The sequence below is a fragment of the Zalophus californianus genome, chromosome 10 (assembly GCF_009762305.2).
Source record: "Zalophus californianus isolate mZalCal1 chromosome 10, mZalCal1.pri.v2, whole genome shotgun sequence".
Lineage (NCBI taxonomy): Eukaryota > Metazoa > Chordata > Mammalia > Carnivora > Otariidae > Zalophus > Zalophus californianus.
This window is the reverse complement of record NC_045604.1, coordinates 28,597,602-28,617,285: the sequence shown is the minus strand read 5'-3', so window position 1 is coordinate 28,617,285 and position 19,684 is coordinate 28,597,602. Positions and strand designations below refer to the sequence as shown.

The 19,684-nt window shown below is 47.4% G+C and overlaps 1 protein-coding gene across 9 annotated transcripts in view; it reads left to right on the top strand.

The window, feature by feature from the left end:
• NAV1 (neuron navigator 1) overlaps positions 1-15,360 on the top strand; it is a 238,976-nt gene extending 223,616 nt beyond the window's left edge. For 7 of the 9 annotated variants that reach the window (XM_027610115.2, XM_027610114.2, XM_027610112.2 and 4 more), the window contains 15 exons: positions 2,219-2,340; positions 3,135-3,143; positions 5,875-6,071; positions 6,271-6,463; positions 6,556-6,724; positions 7,033-7,130; positions 7,302-7,397; positions 7,641-7,800; positions 8,264-8,499; positions 9,256-9,410; positions 9,552-9,623; positions 10,096-10,292; positions 10,814-10,932; positions 12,786-12,983; positions 14,691-15,360. In XM_027610115.2, coding sequence (XP_027465916.1) covers positions 2,219-2,340; positions 3,135-3,143; positions 5,875-6,071; positions 6,271-6,463; positions 6,556-6,724; positions 7,033-7,130; positions 7,302-7,397; positions 7,641-7,800; positions 8,264-8,499; positions 9,256-9,410; positions 9,552-9,623; positions 10,096-10,292; positions 10,814-10,932; positions 12,786-12,983; positions 14,691-14,786 — 2,117 coding nt within the window. In that variant the 3' untranslated portion in view covers positions 14,787-15,360. The remainder of the gene's footprint in view (positions 1-2,218; positions 2,341-3,134; positions 3,144-5,874; positions 6,072-6,270; positions 6,464-6,555; positions 6,725-7,032; positions 7,131-7,301; positions 7,398-7,640; positions 7,801-8,263; positions 8,500-9,255; positions 9,411-9,551; positions 9,624-10,095; positions 10,293-10,813; positions 10,933-12,785; positions 12,984-14,690) is intronic. The other 2 variants (XM_027610113.2, XM_027610109.2) reach the window with 1 other exon arrangement.
• The last annotated feature ends 4,324 nt before the right edge of the window (positions 15,361-19,684 follow it).

Sequence of the window (19,684 nt, the reverse complement as noted above, 5' to 3'; positions counted from 1 at the left end):
TGATAATGATGTTTTGGGATAATGTCCTTATTCTTAGAAGATGAGTCCTGAAGGATTTAGTGGCAAAGTGTCATGATGTCTGCCACTTCTTTTCAAATTATTCAAGAAAATACCTGTACATATGTGTGCTTGTATGTGTGCGTGCACTTGTTTGCATGTGGAGGAAGAAAGAGAACACGCACAGGTGTAAATATAACAAAATATTAACAACTGTTAAATTAGGTAGAGGGGGCATATGGGTGTCCATTGTCCTATGCTTTTAAGTATTTCTGTGTGTTTGAAACATTTCAGAAAAACAAGTTAAAGGGAAAGAGAATATGCTCCAAACCCATTAGTGTGGGGTACTGTCTTCCCGCTCCCAAGACAAACATTTCCTTCTAGCCTCATCTCCCGCCCCTTCTCTTCTTGCGCTCTGTATCCCACCTATGGCGCTAGTAAAAAATGTATTTGTTGAGCATTTGGCATATGCTGGGCACTTTTCAAGGACTGTACTTGTATTGATTCATTTATTCCAGCTAACAGCCCTATAAAGTATATTTTATGGTTGAAAATAAGATCAGAGAAAATAAGTCACTTGGTCAAACACAGCTCATAAGTGATGAATCTGGAATATTAAGCTATTTTGGGCTTCCCAAGTGCACCTTACTCTTCAGATATGTATTTGTTAAGTGAATAAATCATTTCTGTCTTTTGCGATGAGTTTGCATGTTTTCCTCCGTTCAGGCTGACCCAGGCTCAACTTGGTCAGGAGGATTTCTAGGAGCATTCAACAAGCTAATGCTTAAAGCAATGATACCTACCCTTATTTTATTTGTGAAAAGGTGATAAATGTATGTGGCACGAAATTAAAAATGCACAAAAGAGTTCCTAACTTTCTGAAGGTTATTTGATTCTAAAAATCCTTTCCTTCTAAAACATATATATGTATATTTATATATAAAAATATATAGCATATTTTTAGATTTTAATTGATAGACTCACAACTACTTGGAACCTCTGAGTAACTGGTGATAGAGACACACACTTATTTTGCTGCCCTTCATTTTAGTTTTAGTTAACTAATTTTTAATTAAGTTTATTTTTATCATAAAAGCAATACATGTTCTGGGGGGAGATGTGAATTAGGGGTTAGCAAGCCATGGCCCATTGGCCAAATCTGGCTCACGACCTGTTTTGTTTTGTTTGTTTTTTAAGATTTATGTATTTATTAGAGAGAGAGAATCTCAAGCAGACTCTCACACTCTTTCTCTCTCTTAAAAAAAAAAAAAAAAATCTTGCTCCAAAATCTCTGCTGCTCTTGCTCATTACCTATGGCACAAAGGCAAATTTCCTTAAAAGGCATTCAGGGCTCTGCTGATCTGGCCTGAGGCTAACCTCCAACCTCACCCTCACCTCTCGCTGTGCTCCTTGTAGTGCTTCCATTCCAGTCGGCCTGAGGTGCCCCAAAGCAAAGCCTGCACAGGGCCTTTGCATGTACTTTTTCTTTAGCCCAAATAGTTTCCCAGTGTTCCCATCTGAAGAACTTCTGTTCTTTCAAGACTGAAACATCTCCTCCTTGGTTAGCTTTTTTCTTCCCTGTGGTGGAAAAGTAGATCATCTTCTGTGCCATTCCAAACCTCAGAGTGCTGAAAAGATTTTCTACCTGTCAGATAAGACAACTAAAGCTCATTCAGGTTAAATGCAGGACACATGGCTAGTTATACTTGGCCTTGGAGCACCAGGCAGCCAAGTATTGCTGGGGAAAATCATGAAAAATGATAGGTTGAGGGGTGCCTTGCTTGCTCAGTTGGTGGAGTGTGCAGCTCTTGATCTTGGGGTAGTGAGTTTGAGCCCCATTCTGGGGGTAGAGTTTACTTAAAAAAAAAATGGTAGGTTGATGTCTCCATCAAGTTATCAAGGGCCAGTGCTCATTAAGCCCTTCTCAGACCTATTCAGGCTGAGTTCATTAGTTTGTGTACTGCTGTTTATCCTGCTAGACTGGAAGCTTCTTGAGAACAGGGATCATTTCTTACTTACTTTTTACCGTTAGCATTTTTTATGTTAAAACATGATTGGCCCTCAATAATTGTTGAAAGAATGATCCAAAAAATGAATACTGTGGACGGAGAAGTTGCTGGTGCCCTTCTCCTCCACCTTCTGCAGCTACACTTGCCCAGAGCCCCATGTCTTCTTTAAATCTACCCTGTATGTGTTCTTCCCACTTGTACTTGGCCCCTAGAACTCCGGATCAAGAGACAGAACTCCTCGGACAGCATCTCGAGCCTCAACAGCATCACCAGCCATTCCAGCATTGGCAGCAGCAAGGATGCTGATGCAAAAAAGAAGAAAAAAAAGAGCTGGGTAGGTCCAAGTTTAGGGGGTAGGAACTATGTAGAGCCGTGGTGGGTCACCTCCACCTCAGCATAGGGATTGGTTCCTTCCAGAATTAACCAAGATATGGTGCCTTGGGGCAAATACGAAGCCCCAGGCATCAAGCTCAGAGCAAAGTCTGCTAAACTCTCCTCTTAACCCCATCCTGCCCCACTTGTACTGAGGCCGTCTCTCCAACCCCATGCACACCCGCTTCCCTGGAGCTCTCCATGCCTTTGATTGGGTCAGATATATTTGGCAACAGAAGGAAATATCCAGAAAGGAACATCCTATCAAACTGCTTGCCCACCCCACCTCCATTCCCTTCTATACTATGGAGAGATTTTTCTGAACAAAGCCATTCATTCTAGATGCTCCTGCAGGTTGTTTCTTCAGTTTTTTTGGAGAAGTATTTGTGGAACTTTCCATATTACTTCAGAAGGAACCATTATATTACCATTGACTAGTCGAGAGATAGTTAACCCCCAAACTCCCAAGCCCCCAACCTCCCCCAAGCTGGCTCCTGATAGCCCTAAACTGACTTTGGATGACCTTTCTGAAATTCCATAGGCAGACCTAAAACACTTTTAGCTCCTCAGTTGCCTGTGGTAAGGAGAGGATCCCCAAAAGGAGACTTCTTGCTCCTCTGTCCCCTGTGCAGTAGGACTGGCCCCCAAACCTTTGTATAGCACAGATGGGTCCCAGCTGTGTGAAATGAGTGATTAAGTGTTGCTTCTTTTTTTTTCCCTTCAAAATGCTGACTTCAAATCCCTATTTTTTTCCAGGTCTATGAGGTAAGAGACCCAGTTCCTCTCTCCTTGTTTTTTCTTTCCTTTTGCCATACCTTCCCCATTTCCAGAGCAACTCCCTCCCCCTAAACAAAGAGCGGCCACTCATGAAACTAACCGTAACAACCACCCCAGAGTTCCTAACTCACTCCACTGCATGGTCCATCCACGGCTGCCCCCACATGAGGACAGAGGAGTGGTCTGGTTGGGGGCCAAATGGAAAAGTTCAACAAAATCCTGATCTATGCCCTCCTGTCTGCCCGTTGTTATAAAATCAACCTGTTATAAAAGCAGTCAGTTGAAGTTCCTCCTTTCCAGAAAATGAGCTTCCTGATTTTTTTGTTGTTGTTGTTCCTTCAAACCCTAGAAGCCCAAAATGGAAGAGATTCACTGGATGAACATTATTTCGACCACAATTCCCAAAGACCAGTTCAGTTTGGGTCTCATCTGAAGATTTAGGTCTGTAGGGAGACGAACCAGATATAGGAGAGGATATGATCCATCCAGTCCAGGGCACCCTCAAACCACCTGAGAACCTGAAACCCTCTGAGCATCCATGGAGTTTCCAAAGACATTTCAGGGATTAGAGTATACTCTCAAGACAAGCGGAAAGTGAACCCAGAGTTTCCATTACAAACCAGACATCTGAGGTCCACTAACCTAGCCCAACATTACGCCAGGTGTTACGAAGGATGTGAAAAGTGGAGTCTGTAATCTGAACCATCCAGGAGCCTGCAGAATTGCTGGGGAGACAAAAACCAATATCGTACATAAGAGATTGATAACAATCCAACGGTGCCAAAATGCCTAATTCAGCCAATGAGGGCTAGAGGAGCTCATAGATGAAACTTATTACAGGAGGCTGGGGAAACACCACAAAGGAGGTAAAAGCTAAACTGAAATGGTACTGTGATAGGAGAGTGTGTGGAGAGGCTTTCTGCAGGAACAAAATCAGGATAGCTGGAGCACTAAGTAGGGCGGGGCGCAGATAGGAAGGGCTTGAAATGCCAGGATAATTATTTAAACTTGATTCTTTAGGTTAGCATTTCCCAGCATGTGTTGTGCACAAGTCCACGGCGATGCTCCTTAAAACAGGGATGCCATCATCAAATTTGAGAAGCCCTGCATTTCTGCAGTGCACACCCACATAGGAACGTTCTGAGATGTCCCTCAGTAAAGGGTCTGTTTCCTTTTGCTTGACCCACTGTTTCCTGAATTCGGGGAATGCTTCACCACATAACACCAATGAACATCTGCCAGCAGCTGTGCTTTGGGAACCCTGAATGACACAGAGAACACTACCGTCTCTCACTCAGGGTCTTCGTGATCTTACAGAACGTGTGCTTTGGGCAGATTGTGGTCATGGGATCTCTTTGTATGCGCACACACGCACTTAACGCACATGCACACACACATACACTCTCTCTCTCTCTCTCTCTCTTTCTCTGTCTCTCTCATATACACACAGCTTCCCATGAGGCAATAGTGTAGAGAAGACCATTGGGTTGAAAATAAGGAAGCCTGAGTTCCAGTCCCAGGCCTTCCTTCAATTCTGCAATCTCAAGCAAGTCAACTTTTTATCCTCGGTTCCTCATCTCTGCAGAGAACTGAGCTTTATGGGATTCCTGAGCCTTGACCACTCCATGATAATCTATCCCCTGCATGCACACTCTAGCTAACTGCACACATACTCTCTCTCTCTCTCCTATCCCCATCACAGCCAGATTGGTCCTCCTTTATGTCCTACCTGGTAGACACCCCAACACACACCACCATCAGCTCTCCTCATTTACCTAACAGCCTTCCTGTGTTCCAGAAGAGACACTTTGAAAGAGTACCCTCAAGTTTTCCTTTCTTTTCTCTCACTGTCCCAAAGATCTGGTTTACTTTTGTCCCCTATAGCCTTCGACCCCTCCTTTACTCTCTGTCTCTTGCTGCCACTCCATATCTGTGTCCCTGTGTGTGTGTGCATGCTATATGGATGCATGTGAATGGGTGGGCCAGGACCCTGGTTTGCATCTCTAGATCACAGCCCTAACACCCAAGCTCATCAACACCTAAGGTCAAACAAGCTATGGTCACATTATAGTCTCTCAAGTATTCTGAGGAAATGCTGGGAAATATTCCTCATTCTAGGACATTTGAGTGGGAATAGGAGAAAGCATTTGTATCTGATTGTTTTCACCATTCTGGGATGTGCTGAGCACAAGAGACACTAAAAGAAACTTGATACCACTCCCTTCTGTTGATTTCCACAGAATCATATGGCCAGTTTCTGGTTAATAGGTAAATAGATAAATGGATTCCGATCTGATGAGCCACGGTCAGGGTAGACCCTGAGACCCAGAATGAGCAAGGCTCTAGACTGAGCAGTAATTGGTCTGCTGGAGAAGGTGGAGTTCGATCATTGAGAGACTGGCCACCATGTGACCTCTGGGGACTGCTCTCTGTCCTGCTCAGGGGCATAGTTTCCCCATGGGAGAGAGCAGACCCAAGAAGTTCCTGTAGCCTACAACCACAGCAAGCCAGAACAGTTGACTTTCTCTCAGCCCTAATTTCTAGGCAACTCTTCTGTCCATATTCCATGAACCAAGTGAAGCCTTAAGAGGGAGGCTTGCTGACAGCAAGCAAATACCCTGCCTGTACACCTCTCCGTCTCAGAAGTCCCAAACCAGTCCGCCCCCAGTCTCCAGAGTGGAGCCCTGATGTCTCTCTACCTGGATCTGCTTTTTTCTAGCTTCGAAGTTCCTTCAACAAAGCCTTCAGCATAAAAAAGGGACCCAAGTCCGCTTCTTCATACTCTGACATTGAGGAGATCGCCACACCGGACTCCTCCGCCCCTTCATCCCCCAAACTACAGCGCGGCTCCGCAGAGGCCGCTTCGCCCTCTGTCAAGTCCTCCAGCCCCTCCTCTGTGGGCACAGATGGCGCCGAGTAAGTGCTGTCTGCCTGCCAGCCAACGGTATATGGCCGGCGGCGGCAGTTAAGCCCGTTGTTTGCCCCTGGCCACCGCACTACAGGGCTCTCCTGGGGCGTGAGAGACCTTCCCCCCACCACGGCTGATTACCTCCGTGTCCCCTAGCAACTCTACAGCTGCCCCACATGGCCTGGCTTCACTCTCACTTTCTTCCAGGGGCCCTGCTCACCCGGCCCCCCACACCAGGCTATTCCATGGCCATGAGGAGGAGGAACCTGAGAAGAAAGAGGTATCGGAACTGCGCTCCGAGCTGTGGGAGAAAGAGATGAAGCTTACAGACATCCGCTTGGAAGCCCTCAACTCTGCCCACCAACTGGACCAACTTCGGGAGACGATGCACAACATGCAGGTGGGTATCTGGGCGGAGAGCTGAGCAGAGGGAAGACCGAGCCTTGAGATCCATCCAACTCTGCGGCCCTGCCGCATCTGTTCTCACTGCAGTTGGAGGTGGACCTGCTGAAAGCCGAGAACGACCGGCTGAAGGTCGCCCCAGGCCCCTCATCGGGCTCCACTCCAGGGCAGGTCCCCGGATCTTCTGCGCTAGCCTCCCCTCGCCGCTCCCTGGGCCTTGCCCTCACCCATTCCTCCAGCCCAAGTCTCACTGACACAGGTACCTGTTTGGGAGAAGAACCTGTAAGGGTGGCAGGAAGAAGAGGGTTTGGGTCACTGCTGCACCATTCTGCTTGCTCTGGGGGCACCCCTCTCGGGTCATGCAGGTTAACAGCGCCTAAACCAAGCGCATCCCAGTGTCATGAGACACGAAGTGTTGTTCTGGTACTTCAACCCTAATTGCTTTTCAGTTTTGGAGTTTCGGTTTCCTCTTGGTAGTCAGTAGTCATTTGGAAGGGATGATGACTAGAAAGTTTAGGAAAGCCTGTGGGTGCCCCTAAAGCTAATAGTTGTTTTCACTGCTTACAGACCTGTCACCCATGGATGGCATCAGCACCTGTGGTCCAAAGGAGGAAGTGACCCTTCGGGTGGTGGTGCGGATGCCCCCCCAGCACATCATCAAAGGGGTAAGGAACTTCAGGGAGGCCGGGCGACACTATTATTTTTATCCAAAAACATCTGGGCTCTGAAAAACCCCAAAACCAGAGTACCCCACGGCTAAGGCCTTTTAGAACCACCCCCCTTTCTTGGAGGGACCGTACTGAGGCTCACACACTTCTTTCTACTTGGCCATATAGGACTTGAAACAGCAGGAATTCTTCCTAGGATGTAGCAAGGTCAGTGGAAAAGTGGACTGGAAGATGCTGGATGAAGCTGTTTTCCAAGTGTTCAAGGTAAAGGGATACATGTACTCACAAAGGCTGTTTATCCTCTCATGGGATATGGAGCCATCCAGGCATTGGGATCTTGGGGACCTTTGATGCTTCGTGGGGAAATGCTAACTAGGAAAAACATAGGTTCTTCCCTTTCTCCATTGACTTCTGTTCCCTCTGAAATTTGTGGCTTGTACATCTGGGTTTGCATCATCTTGGTGTTCCTCTCTATCTTTTTTTCTTCCTCCTTTTCTCCTCTGTTAGGACTACATTTCTAAGATGGACCCAGCCTCCACCCTGGGACTGAGCACCGAGTCCATCCATGGCTATAGCATCAGCCACGTGAAGCGGGTGTTGGATGCGGAGCCCCCAGAGATGCCTCCCTGCCGCCGAGGTGTCAACAACATATCAGTCTCCCTCAAAGGTCAGTCTTTGTCTTTTGGGGTGCAGCGATATGGGGTGAGGGAGGGAGAGGAACATCAGACAATCCGTCACTCATTCATTCAACAGGGATTTACTGAGAAGCTGTAATGTGCACCTCACTGTACTCAAGTAACTAAGGGGAAGGGAGGAAAGGGAACAGAAGGTAAAAAGATGAGTAAGATCCACTCCCAACTTTGTTCCGAGGGCCATTTTCAGTCCCAGGGAAATTTCTAAAAAGCCTGGGTTTCTCACTCCACCCACACACCTATAACTCCAAGCATGTCCCTAAAAATAAGATCTGTGTTTTCAAAACTAGGGCTTAGGGGATTCCTATGGAACCCTGGGACAGGTGGCCCTGAGTTATTTCAGTGGGCTCCTAGGTGAAGAAACATATGCCCTTCAGGGGTCCTTGCCGCCCTCGGGGCCCTGGTCATGGCTCATGCTCTCTGGGGCCGGGGGTTCAGGTCTGAAGGAGAAGTGCGTCGACAGCCTGGTGTTCGAGACACTGGTCCCCAAGCCGATGATGCAGCACTACATAAGCCTCCTGCTCAAGCACCGGCGCCTCGTCCTCTCGGGCCCCAGCGGCACGGGCAAGACCTACCTGACCAACCGGCTGGCTGAGTACTTGGTGGAGCGCTCCGGCCGCGAGGTCACCGAGGGCATCGTCAGCACCTTCAACATGCACCAGCAGTCTTGCAAGGTGGCTGCCTCCTGGCACCCCCACCAGCCTTTGCTCGGGCCTCAGCCCCCAAGGCCTTCCCCGGGCCCCTTCCTGCCCCTTCTGTTCCCTTTCCTCCCTTCCCCTTAGCATTCCCCTTTGCTAGTCCCTCCTCTGCCCCCAGTTTCTTTCCAGACGCTTCCCTTCCCTTCTTTCTCCACACTTCCCCTTGCCTCTGGTATACGCCTTTCCCTTTTGCTGATCATTGACTGAACGATACCCTCATTTCCACCTCACTTTCTGCCGACCCTGAAAATCCTGTCCCTCTGTTTCTTTCCTTCCCTCTACCCTTCTCGTCAGTATTACCCTGACCTTGGGCTTTCTGGGGAGAAGAACTCAGAATTACATGTGACACGTTCTGCTGTCCCCTGCCAAATCTGGATGTCTCTCAAGGACGCCCTGACACTCTGGGGTTGCCCCAGCAGGGGGAGGCTTATCTATTGGAGTGGTTCATGGTACCAACCCAGTGAAAATCCTGTTAGGAAATAGGATGTGATCCCCACCCTTCAGGGATTTAGAAGCTGCTACTTAAGATGGTTGCCTTAGAGCCTTTGGGACCCACTGTTTATCAGTCCGTAGTTGTTCTGGAGTCGAACGTTCAGATGCATCCAACAGGAACCAAAGGCTCCAGGGGAATCCAGAACTAGCTAGCATACCTTCTCCAAAACCCCTCCCCGCAAGGCTGATCCAAGTGCTCACTACTCCTGAGTGCTGAGCCACTTCCTTCTTTTATTTCAGGATCTGCAACTCTATCTCTCCAACCTGGCCAACCAGATAGACCGGGAAACAGGAATTGGGGATGTCCCGCTGGTGATCCTGCTGGATGACCTGAGTGAAGCAGGCTCCATCAGTGAGCTGGTCAATGGGGCTCTCACCTGCAAGTACCACAAATGGTAAGCTGGGGTCAGGACCAAACTCACCGCAGTGGGAAGGAGAGCCTTGGTCCAGTCCAACCTGTGAGCTTTCCCTTGGGTGTACGTAGCAGAAAGCGAGTGTTAAGTCTAAGTGAACCTTTTTCCTCCTTCTTCCCACAGTCCTTATATCATAGGTACCACCAATCAGCCTGTAAAAATGACACCTAATCATGGCTTGCACTTGAGCTTCAGGTAAGAACCGTGGCCCTGGATAAACCTTCCCACCCTACCTAAAGTTCTGCAAACTAGTTCAATCCCAGGATCTGGCCAGAGGGGCAATAGATAGCAGGAAGGAGAACTAGGCAGGGCCTCTGGGCTGGGAAGAAAGAGTAGGGATACTTGCCCTGTCAGTTACAGGGTGGAAGAGAACCCTGGAGAAGAGGAAAGAACTACAAAACTAAGAGAGCTGCAGCTAGGATGCTGTGATTTGGGTTCTCTGCCCACACAACCCCCTCATCCGGGTCACTGAGGTCAGATGGTTCTCTGAAGAGGGTCACTGGTTTGAGAATCAGCTCTGCCCGTTCAGTCAACTCGGCCATTACTTGAGAAGAAACCCGGTGGGCGTTAGTGGGAGGCAGGTGGGACAAGGGACGGACTGGCAGGGGATGGATGCCGACTATGCCCACATGGCCGCCCTGACCCCTCTCCGCATTCCTGGCTGCAGGATGCTGACCTTCTCCAACAACGTGGAGCCAGCCAATGGCTTCCTGGTTCGTTACCTGAGGAGGAAGCTGGTAGAGTCGGACAGTGACATCAATGCCAACAAGGAAGAGCTGCTTCGGGTGCTCGACTGGGTGCCCAAGCTGTGGTACCATCTCCACACCTTCCTTGAGAAGCACAGCACCTCAGACTTCCTCATCGGTACTGGGGTTCAGCTTCCCCCTTGGGGTCAGAAGGTGGCTTCCCTTTCCTACTTTGCCACCCAGAGGGATGTTCCCATTTCTTTCTGGAGTCTTCAGCATGTAAAGGAGTAGCAAGCCCTGTGGCTTCAGACCCAGGACTGCTTAGTTACTTACCAAGCATTCCCCTTCGCAGTTAGCGCCATGATTTGGGTGAATGACTTCAATCATCAGAAAGCTAGCCCCACTCCCTCACTTTCCCCACAACTAATCGGGAAAAGAAAGTGTTTAGAAGGGAATTGGAAAACTTCCCTTCACTCCCTCACCTCACTTCCACCTTGTGAAGAAGTATTGCTGATGCGGCTGCCAGCCAGGCAGCCACTCCCATTGGTCTTGACAACAATCTCGGGACAGCCCGACTCTAAATTTCCTTTACTTCTTTGGTTATCAGGCCCCTCTGCCTGGTGTGAAGGAGTGAAAGAGACAGATGGCTGGGGAGAGCTGAGTGCTCAGCCATCTTACCGGCCTCATTCTTTTCCATAGGCCCTTGCTTCTTTCTGTCCTGTCCCATTGGCATTGAGGACTTCCGGACCTGGTTCATTGACCTGTGGAATAATTCCATCATTCCCTACCTACAGGAAGGAGCGAAGGATGGGATCAAGGTGAGCCCTACCCTCTGACTCTACTCAGTCCCCAAGGTCAGGCTGTCCCACCTAGCAAAGCAGAAACATCCTCCAGTGTTAGACGTGAGGCTCCGAAGACTTGCCAAGGTCTTTTGCTAAGAGGTAGAGTAAGGCCCAGTGTCCAGCCACCATTCAGCAAATGGCTACAGGACCACGGTCTCTGGGGCCTGTCTCCAGTCCTGGGCCTTCTGGCTCTGTGCCAAACTCAGACCTCTCTCTAAGGATCAGAGCTCATAGAGAAATCATCAAGCTCAGAATTAAGGAAAACCCTGTTACAGCCTTAGCTTACTACTAACTACTAATAAAAATGTTACATTGGCTAAGTTACATAACCTTTTTTAACATCCCTATATATATAAGAAAGGAGATAATAAAGTCTGCTCTGCCTAAATCACTGGGTTGTTTGGAAGACATGAAATATGTGAAAAGATTTTTAGAAACTAGAGTAAGAACTTTATGCAAAAGGAAGATACCATTTTAGTAAAGCCTCCCTAGTTTTTTTCACCTGTGAATTAGGGCATAATGATGACTAGCGTCCATTCCAGCACTAGTGAACTACAATGCAGCGTCTGGATCCTACTGGCCGTGTATTTTCCATAAAAGTAATTTGTTATTGCAGTAGATATCCCCTGATGATGTGGTAAGTGTCTATTGAGATGCTATCTATCAGGCGGTGCCAGAAACCATTATCTCATTTATTTTTGCATTATTATTTTTATTTATTTATTTATTAGAGAGAGAGAGAGAGAGAGAGCACAAGTAGGGAGAGGGGCAGAGGGGCAAGCAGCCTCCCTGCCGAGCAGGGAGCCTGACCCAGGGCCCGATCCTATCCCAGTACTGTGGGATCATGACCTGAGCTGAAGTCAGACGCCTAACCAACTGAGCCACCCAGGTGCCCCAAATTTTGCATTATTATTTATAGTTTTCCAATGTCAAAGTGTTTTTACACAGATAACATCTGTTTTCAACAAAGTCAAAATTCTTTTAAAAGATAGGAGTACCGGGGTGCCCTTTTGGCTCAGTTGGTAGAGCGTTCAACTCTTGATCTTGGGGTCATGAGTTCAAGCCCCACGGTCATGAGTTCAAGCCCTATGGTGGGCGTGGAGCCTACTGAAAAGAGAAAAGAAAAAAAGGTTTTAAAAAAAGGATATAGTCCCTGCTCCTCGGGAAGCCTGCTTCTCCCTCTCCCACTCCCCCTGCTTGTGTTCCCTCTCTCGCTGTGTCTCTATCAAATAAATAAAATCTTTAAAAAAAAAAAAGAAAGGATATTAAAAAAATGAAAAAATAAAAATGTTTAAAAATTTAAAAAAGGATATGATTACTAAGGAAGAACTTCCTACTAAAATTATGGGGTCATAAGATGGGTACATACTAAGTGTTTTTCATTGTTTTTTTGTTTTGTTTTTTGGGGTTTTTTGTTTTTGTTTTTAGAGAGTGGGGAGTGGTGCGGAAGGGCAAAGGGAGAGAGAGAATCTTAAGCAGGCTCTACGCCCAGTGCAGAGCCCAACGCAGGGCTGGATCTCACAACCCTGAGATCATGACCTGAGCCGAAATCAAGAATCTGATGCTTAACCAACTGAGCCACCCAGGCGCCCCAAAAACATGTTAAGTTTTTAACACAGTCTGCCAAATCATCCTCCAGAATCATTTTACCTAGTCACCCAACTTATTTCCTTTGTGGGGAAACTCAAAGGAGTTGAGTTTCAACTCATGGGGATCAGAGTCTCAAGGCTTTCCATTGGAGGAAATGCATATGGCCATCAGGAGACTGCATGTGCAAGCCTCCATCTGTGGATCCCTCTGCCAGTAACTGCATTTCCCCTTCTATCCAGGTCCATGGACAGAAAGCTGCTTGGGAGGACCCAGTGGAGTGGGTCCGGGACACTCTTCCCTGGCCATCAGCCCAACAAGACCAGTCGAAGCTATACCACCTGCCCCCTCCCACCGTGGGCCCTCATAGCATTGCCTCACCTCCCGAGGATAGGACAGTCAAAGATAGCACCCCAAGTTCTTTGGACTCGGACCCCCTGGTGAGTAGAAGCCATTCGCAGGTAAAAATAAGAGTATTATGGAACTGAACTTTTTTTTTAAGATTTTATTTATTTATTTGAAAGAGAGCGAGCACGTGCACACACGCGCGTGAGCTGGGGGAGGAACAGAGGGGGAGGAACAGGTAGACTCCGCAGCACGCACGGAGCCCACTGCGGGGCTTGATCCCACGATCCCGAGATCGTGACCTGAGCCGAAATCAAGAATCAGATGCTCAACCGACTGAGCCACCCAGGCGCCCCTGGAATTGAACTTTTCATGCATACCTGGATGGAGGCTGAAGGGTATCAGCAGAGCTAGGACTAGAATGAAGCCAGTGAGGAGCTCACCAGTCAGAATCCTGGGTTATAAAGATCATATGCCCACAACCTATCTTAAGCTAAATAATAATGCATGCTAGCAAGATGTATTTTAGTAAAGACCTGAGTCTCAGGCAGATCCCAGGTAGGACTATTAACCAAAACAGAGAGCAGTGGGACACACATACACTCTGTCTCTACCTCTCCCTCTACTCTGGTATTATCCTGAGGATTGCCGCGGTTCAGTGGATTTCATGAACCGCTATGAAAAGTAGTCTGAGACAAGTGACCAACTGGGGCAAATATTTGCAAGGCTTGTAACCGAAAGAGGTACCTAGAATATATAAAACTTCCCATAAAATTTCCAATTAGAAGAATGGACAAAGGATACGAACAGGCATTTGACTAGGGGAAGGGCAAATAGCCAATAAAAATACAAAAAGAACCTTGACTTCTCTAATAATTGTGGAAATGCAACATCAAAACAAGGAGAAAACCATTTCACATTGGCAGAAATAGTGTGTGTGCAAGCACAGACTTCATCCTCTGCTGGTGGGAGTGTTCATTAGCAAAGCCATTTTGGAAGATAACTAAGCAGTTTGTATTAAAATTTAATGTGCACCACTCCTGTGACCTTGCAGTTTTACGTTGCAAGTAAGAAATTCTTCCACTTTAGTCATAATACATTTTAATTTAAATTTTGACTTTGCTAAAAACAGGTGTTAACCTGTGTAAAAAAAAAAACCAAACACCAAAAAACAAGCCATTAAATTGGAGGACTGTTAATAATCATGTAAATAGAAGATTCAATAGAGAACCAGCCAGGTGTACTTAGCTGAAACGGAGGGTCACAGTCTTGAAGAGGCATGGGAGCAGGAGAGAGGTAAAGAGGGAAGGAGAAAGGAGCGTTTAGACCTGACAGGAAGCACTAGGCTGTGTGTTGGGGCAGAGGGTGGGTGTGCAGGACAGACTCGTGATGACACCAAATGTGTTCGGCTATGATCTCTTTGGAAGAAGTTGACACACACAGACGTTCTTACGGCCACTTCGCACATCCCTCCCAGTATTAGTCGGTACGTCCAGGCCCTCTGTCCTCTCCTGAGTGTGACCGCCTTGGAGGCAGAGGCTCTCTTGTTTCAACATCCCTCCCACATCACAGCACCGCACCTCGTATAGCCGAGACACTCCTGAGCATCACACACACATGCTTACAGACAGGGTTGAAGTAACCATTGCTGCTTTTTCAGGAGGCACCTGTACACTCTCTGGGCCCTTCATCACTTCCAAACCAAGGATCAGACCCCTGAGCTAGATTGCTTTATGTTTCCCTTCTGTGGCCAGGACCCTGAGTCCCGACTCTCATGAATCCATCCTTTTGCCCCTCTTTAGATGGCCATGCTGCTGAAACTTCAGGAAGCTGCCAATTACATTGAGTCTCCAGATCGAGAAACCATCCTGGACCCCAACCTCCAGGCCACGCTTTGAGGGTCCAGCAGTCACTGTCACCCCGGACAGCAGAATGCTGGCATCAGCGACGTTCTCCCCTCCTCTCCCCTCTCTTGTTCCAGAGGACTGGCTCTCCGGCCCGAGAGAACAGGAGGGGGAGGAGGAGGTGAAGGAAGAGGGCAGGTTCTTGGTGCTGCACCTTGAGAACTTCCTAGGAAGGACTGGTGGGGTGGAGTTTGGAAACTTGTGTCCCCTAGATATATTTACTGGCCTCCTCTCATGACTTTGGGGAAAAGATGATTCTGGGTCTTTTTCCTTGATTTCGTGTCTCAATTATAAACTCCTAGGCTTTCTGGGGAGGGGTTCAGAAGACATCAGAAAAACCGGCAGCAGTTCCTAACTGATTCTCACGAACAGCTCTGGGAGAGACAGCCCTGTGTGGGGAAATCTGAGGGAGGAGGAAGCTCCTCAGAATTTCTCACAGACCCTTCCGAGTTCCATCACCACTGCCAATAACTCTTCCCCCAGAGATCTGGCTGGAGCCCAGAAAAAGAAGCATGTGGTTTAAAAAAATGTTTAAATCAATCTGTAAAAGGTACTTAAAAAAAAAACACACACACACAAAAAGAAAGGAAAAGATGACGCTGGAGAGAGAGGAAGAAGTTGCCAAAGTAGAGAACATGCTGCCCATCCCTGGATGACTTAGGGGATGATGACAAGATGGCTGCCTATCTCGGAAGTCACCAGACCACAACAATAGCATTCCAGCCTTCAGAAAAAGACTGTTAGCTCTGTCTTACACCCTCTAATTTAACACGCATGAGAGTCAATAAACCCTACTTTTTTTGTTTTTTATTTTCGCTTTTTGTTTTCTTTTCTTCCCCCTCCCATGTGCCTATTTATTTTCCTTTTCTTTCTTTCTTTCTTTTTTTCCATTTCCTCTCATGTCCACAAAATGCTTGGGTTGCTTTTCCTGGGGCTAGTTTGGCTTTTCCAAGTGGGTTTTCTTCGGAGAATCTGATGCCATCTAATTGGCACTAGCTAGATGCCTGCCATGGCCACTATCTTTGGCATCCTTGGGACTTACAGGAGACCCGAAGCATTGGCTCAGACAAAAGTAGTAGAAGAACCTTGACTTCCCTTTTGAGAAAGCACATGTTCTGCCTGGGAGCTCAGCTGCCAGCCTCCGGTCTGAGAGTGTATCACCCCATGTTGATAGAAGATCTACCCTGAGCTCCACACTGGACTGGAGGAAAACCAGGAAACTGGGAATATTCCTTTGTCTTGTGGCCTGTTGGGCCCCCCATTGCACTATTCTGATGGCGGCCGCTCTGCTCAACTGAATCCAAAATCTGTAGGTGGCCTTTACTATTTGTTCTTGACAAGTAAATATTCACTTACAGGAGACTGGACATCCATATGAAATACCCCTAGTCAGAATATAAGGTTCAAGGAGTTTGATTTGGTGGCAAAGATCTGCCTTCTAAAGGGATCCACCTTCAGTAGAAGTTGCCCCGAAGGCCTGGCAGTCTATATGCTTTCACTCAGCAAGGACTTACTGAGTACTTACTGTCTGCCAGTCACCACGTTTAAAAAAACAAAAAAGGCAAGACTTGAGCTGTTGTGTTCACCATCTAGTAGGAAATCTTAACCTCCATTAAGTGCACATCCTCTGCTTATCTAGACCCTCAGGATCATCTAAGAAATGTAGCCAAAACCCAAGGTGCCAGCTAGAAAGAAGCCTTTGATTAGATGTCTAATACATGGGGGGCAGAAGATCTGGGATCCATTAAAATGGAACTTTGCTTATCTCAAGTGGACAAGTCCTCTACCTGCCATTTCTGGAAGCCCCTGTGGGATGAGATCCAGGCTGAAGTGCCTGGCGAGGATGAAGTTTCAGGGCTCTACAGATCAAAGACCTGTGATAAGCCTGGGCCCAAGTGTGCATTCTTCAGATTCCTATGTAGCACAAGACCTTATCCGAATCTACAGGCATACTCACCTGGACTGTTCTGTCCCACCCAACCAAGGAGTACATGCATCTGACTCTTCATATCAGAATCTTTCCGTTTAGGTCCAACAGATGGTTCAGGTTGCTCCCCAAGAAAGCTTCTGCATTCATCTGGTAGCTCCCAGGGATGACAGGGTCCTCTATGCTAGAGACTGTTAGTGCTTTTGCTGCTAAGTCCATGAGCTGTGAAGATCCCCAACCAACTCAGCTGTTAAAATATGCAATTCTGTGGTGGGAAGAGGCTGTTTGTTCAAGGATGGTGCTGATATCACTGCCTTAAGGTCTCTGCTGTGCAGAATGAGGAGGCCCCAGAGCTGGATGTTCCAACTTGGAAGGAAGGGAGGACCGGATGGGCCTTCTTTGGACCGAGGCCTCTTCTGAACCCTGTCCTTAGCTCCAGTCCCATGACAAGGCTCAGACGTTTAATGCCATCTTGATCGGGTGGTTGAGCCCTTAACTCTCTACTTTCTGGTGCTGCCCAGCCAGTGCCTTCTATCATGGGTGTTACTGGCTACTTGAGAAGAAGGAAAGGGGAGAACCCCTTCCTCCCTTCCAACTGCCTCAGACCTCCAAAGGGATTCTTGGCTCCCTGGTAACCATGGATACCACCGTGAATTTTACTTGGATCCTCAGCAGGTTGATTCTGGAGGCCTCTCATGTTACTAATTTTACTCTCTATTTCTGGGACCCACCACCCTCTACTCTGAGTTGACTGCTGCATTTAGCCCAGGTCTCTAGTTGCTTTCCTCCAAAAAGTGTGTTCCCATCTAATGAGGTGGCACTGCAGCCTCAGCTTTCCCTCTGGAGCCTGGGACCCAGTTTACAGTTGCACGCTTGGGCCCCTCATTGTGGGGATCTGTTATCTCACCGAGGAATCATGCTTATGTGGCAACTGCAGAAAGTTGAGCCTCCTCATGGTGCTATAACCCCTTGGGGTGCTCATCCAGACTTCTCTGAAGCAGAAAACCTGAGCTTCCCCCTTACTGCCCTAGAATTAATGACAAGAGCGAATCCACAGCATTCTCTCCTACCTACGCACCTGCTTCTTAGTTGAGACTACTGGGATCCCTCCGAAAACGAAAACTGGGTCCCACGGCTAATTGCTCATCCCCCGGGCACCTTCAGAAGAGCCCAGCCTATGTAAGACCGGGATGTGTGCTCTCCCTTTCCTCTCCAGACCCTCAACTCCATTCCTCACCAAAGCGGGCTAGCAGATGACATGGTTCAATACCCAACATCAACTTCTGGGGAGAGCCGTGACTCCAGGAGAGGTTCCTCCGCAGACTCCCTCTCGTTTCTGGATGAAGACAACCAACACATTTTGTCCAGTGTTTGTGTTTCTCGATCCCTGCCTAGGCGTTAAAAATAAAATACTAGGTAATTGGAGGCTAATACGGGACCTGATGTCTGTGTGTGTGTGTGTCTCTCTCCGCCCCCCCCTTCAAGAGCACTTTGCTGTTGCTGTTTCCTAACTTCTGAGGCTTCAGAATATTTTTTAAAAATCTATGCTTTGTGGCAGCTCTACGGTGCTTATCTCTGTCTTTGTGTGAATCCTTATACCAACGTCTTTTTCATGTAGTCTGACCATTGGGAAGCTAGAGGCTAACAGGGAAGAACGATTTGCTGTCCATGGACAGACCCTACAATGAAGTCCTTATTGATAGGCATGCTACATTTTGGTCTTGAATTACCAGCCTTCTAACTAATCTATTCATACTCCTTAAGGATTTCAGAAGAAATAGTGATTTTTTTTTTTCCATTTCATTTCTGGCTTTTTGGTTTTCCTGTTTGCAAGACTCCCAATGGACCTAATCTCACCACACCTCCACTCCTAGCTCCCTGACATGAGGGTCACACGATTCAGAGGGACATTCCCTTCCAGTCTCGGAGGTCACTAGTTCCTGTGGTATTCCAAAAGGGTAGGAAGACAGCAGCCTTCTCTTTCTCACAAACACCTCACATCATCACCTGAGAGGACACCCATATCCAGAAACTCTGCTTATAGGTGAAATTTGCCAGACCAAGTGGGACTTGGTCCTACAAGCCAGCACCAGGAGACCTACAGGAGACTCTAAGAAGTCTTTATTTCAGGGTGTTTAGGAAAGGAAGCTGTTCTTGTCCTAATCACAGATTTAACACAGGGTTCAAGTGTTAAAAGTAATACAGATCACCAAATGTAACTCCTCATCATACTTGTTTTTCTTATTCTCAGGCCTTAGCTAAGCTGATGCTAATAAGCAGACTATAAGTCAACCCCACTGATGGGATGAAATGTTTTTCCAGCCAGAGGGTTTGCTAATGGATATACTAATTTAATGCTGGTACACTCTTTTGATGACTAGAAACTACTAGCAAGTTCTGACTGCTAGTGGTTCATCGCTCCACTAAAGAGGCCATAAGTAATAAAATGGCCTTAGGGACACTGTGTTCCCAAAAGGCCAATGCCTGAAGATAATTGCCCTTTATACTTGAATCAGCTTTATATATTCATGAGTCCTCAACCAATCTGATCAGGGATCTATGGGGCCACCAGCTGGGCTCTCCCCATTGCTGAGGATCCATGTGTGTGCAGATGCGTGCTCAGCCTAGCCCTGGAAGCAAGCACTGCCAGCCAGAGACTGGGAAACAGAAGTAAACTGGAAGATGAGGATCCCGATAGAAATTTGGAGGCTGCACAGAGACCATTAAAGTTGAAAATTAAACCTATGTATACCGGCTCCTCCCAGTTTGATGTTTTGGCTATTTTTCTGAATGATTATGCCATGGAGAATTTTCTGTTGACAAAAGTGGTCATGGAAGTAAGTGGACCCTTGGTCCCTTGATTCAACTCTCATTTCTTAGAATACTGGTTCTCATCCTATGTTTCCAGACCAGCAGCTGCAGCAACATCTGGGAACTTGTTAAAAATGAAATTCTCAGGCCCCTA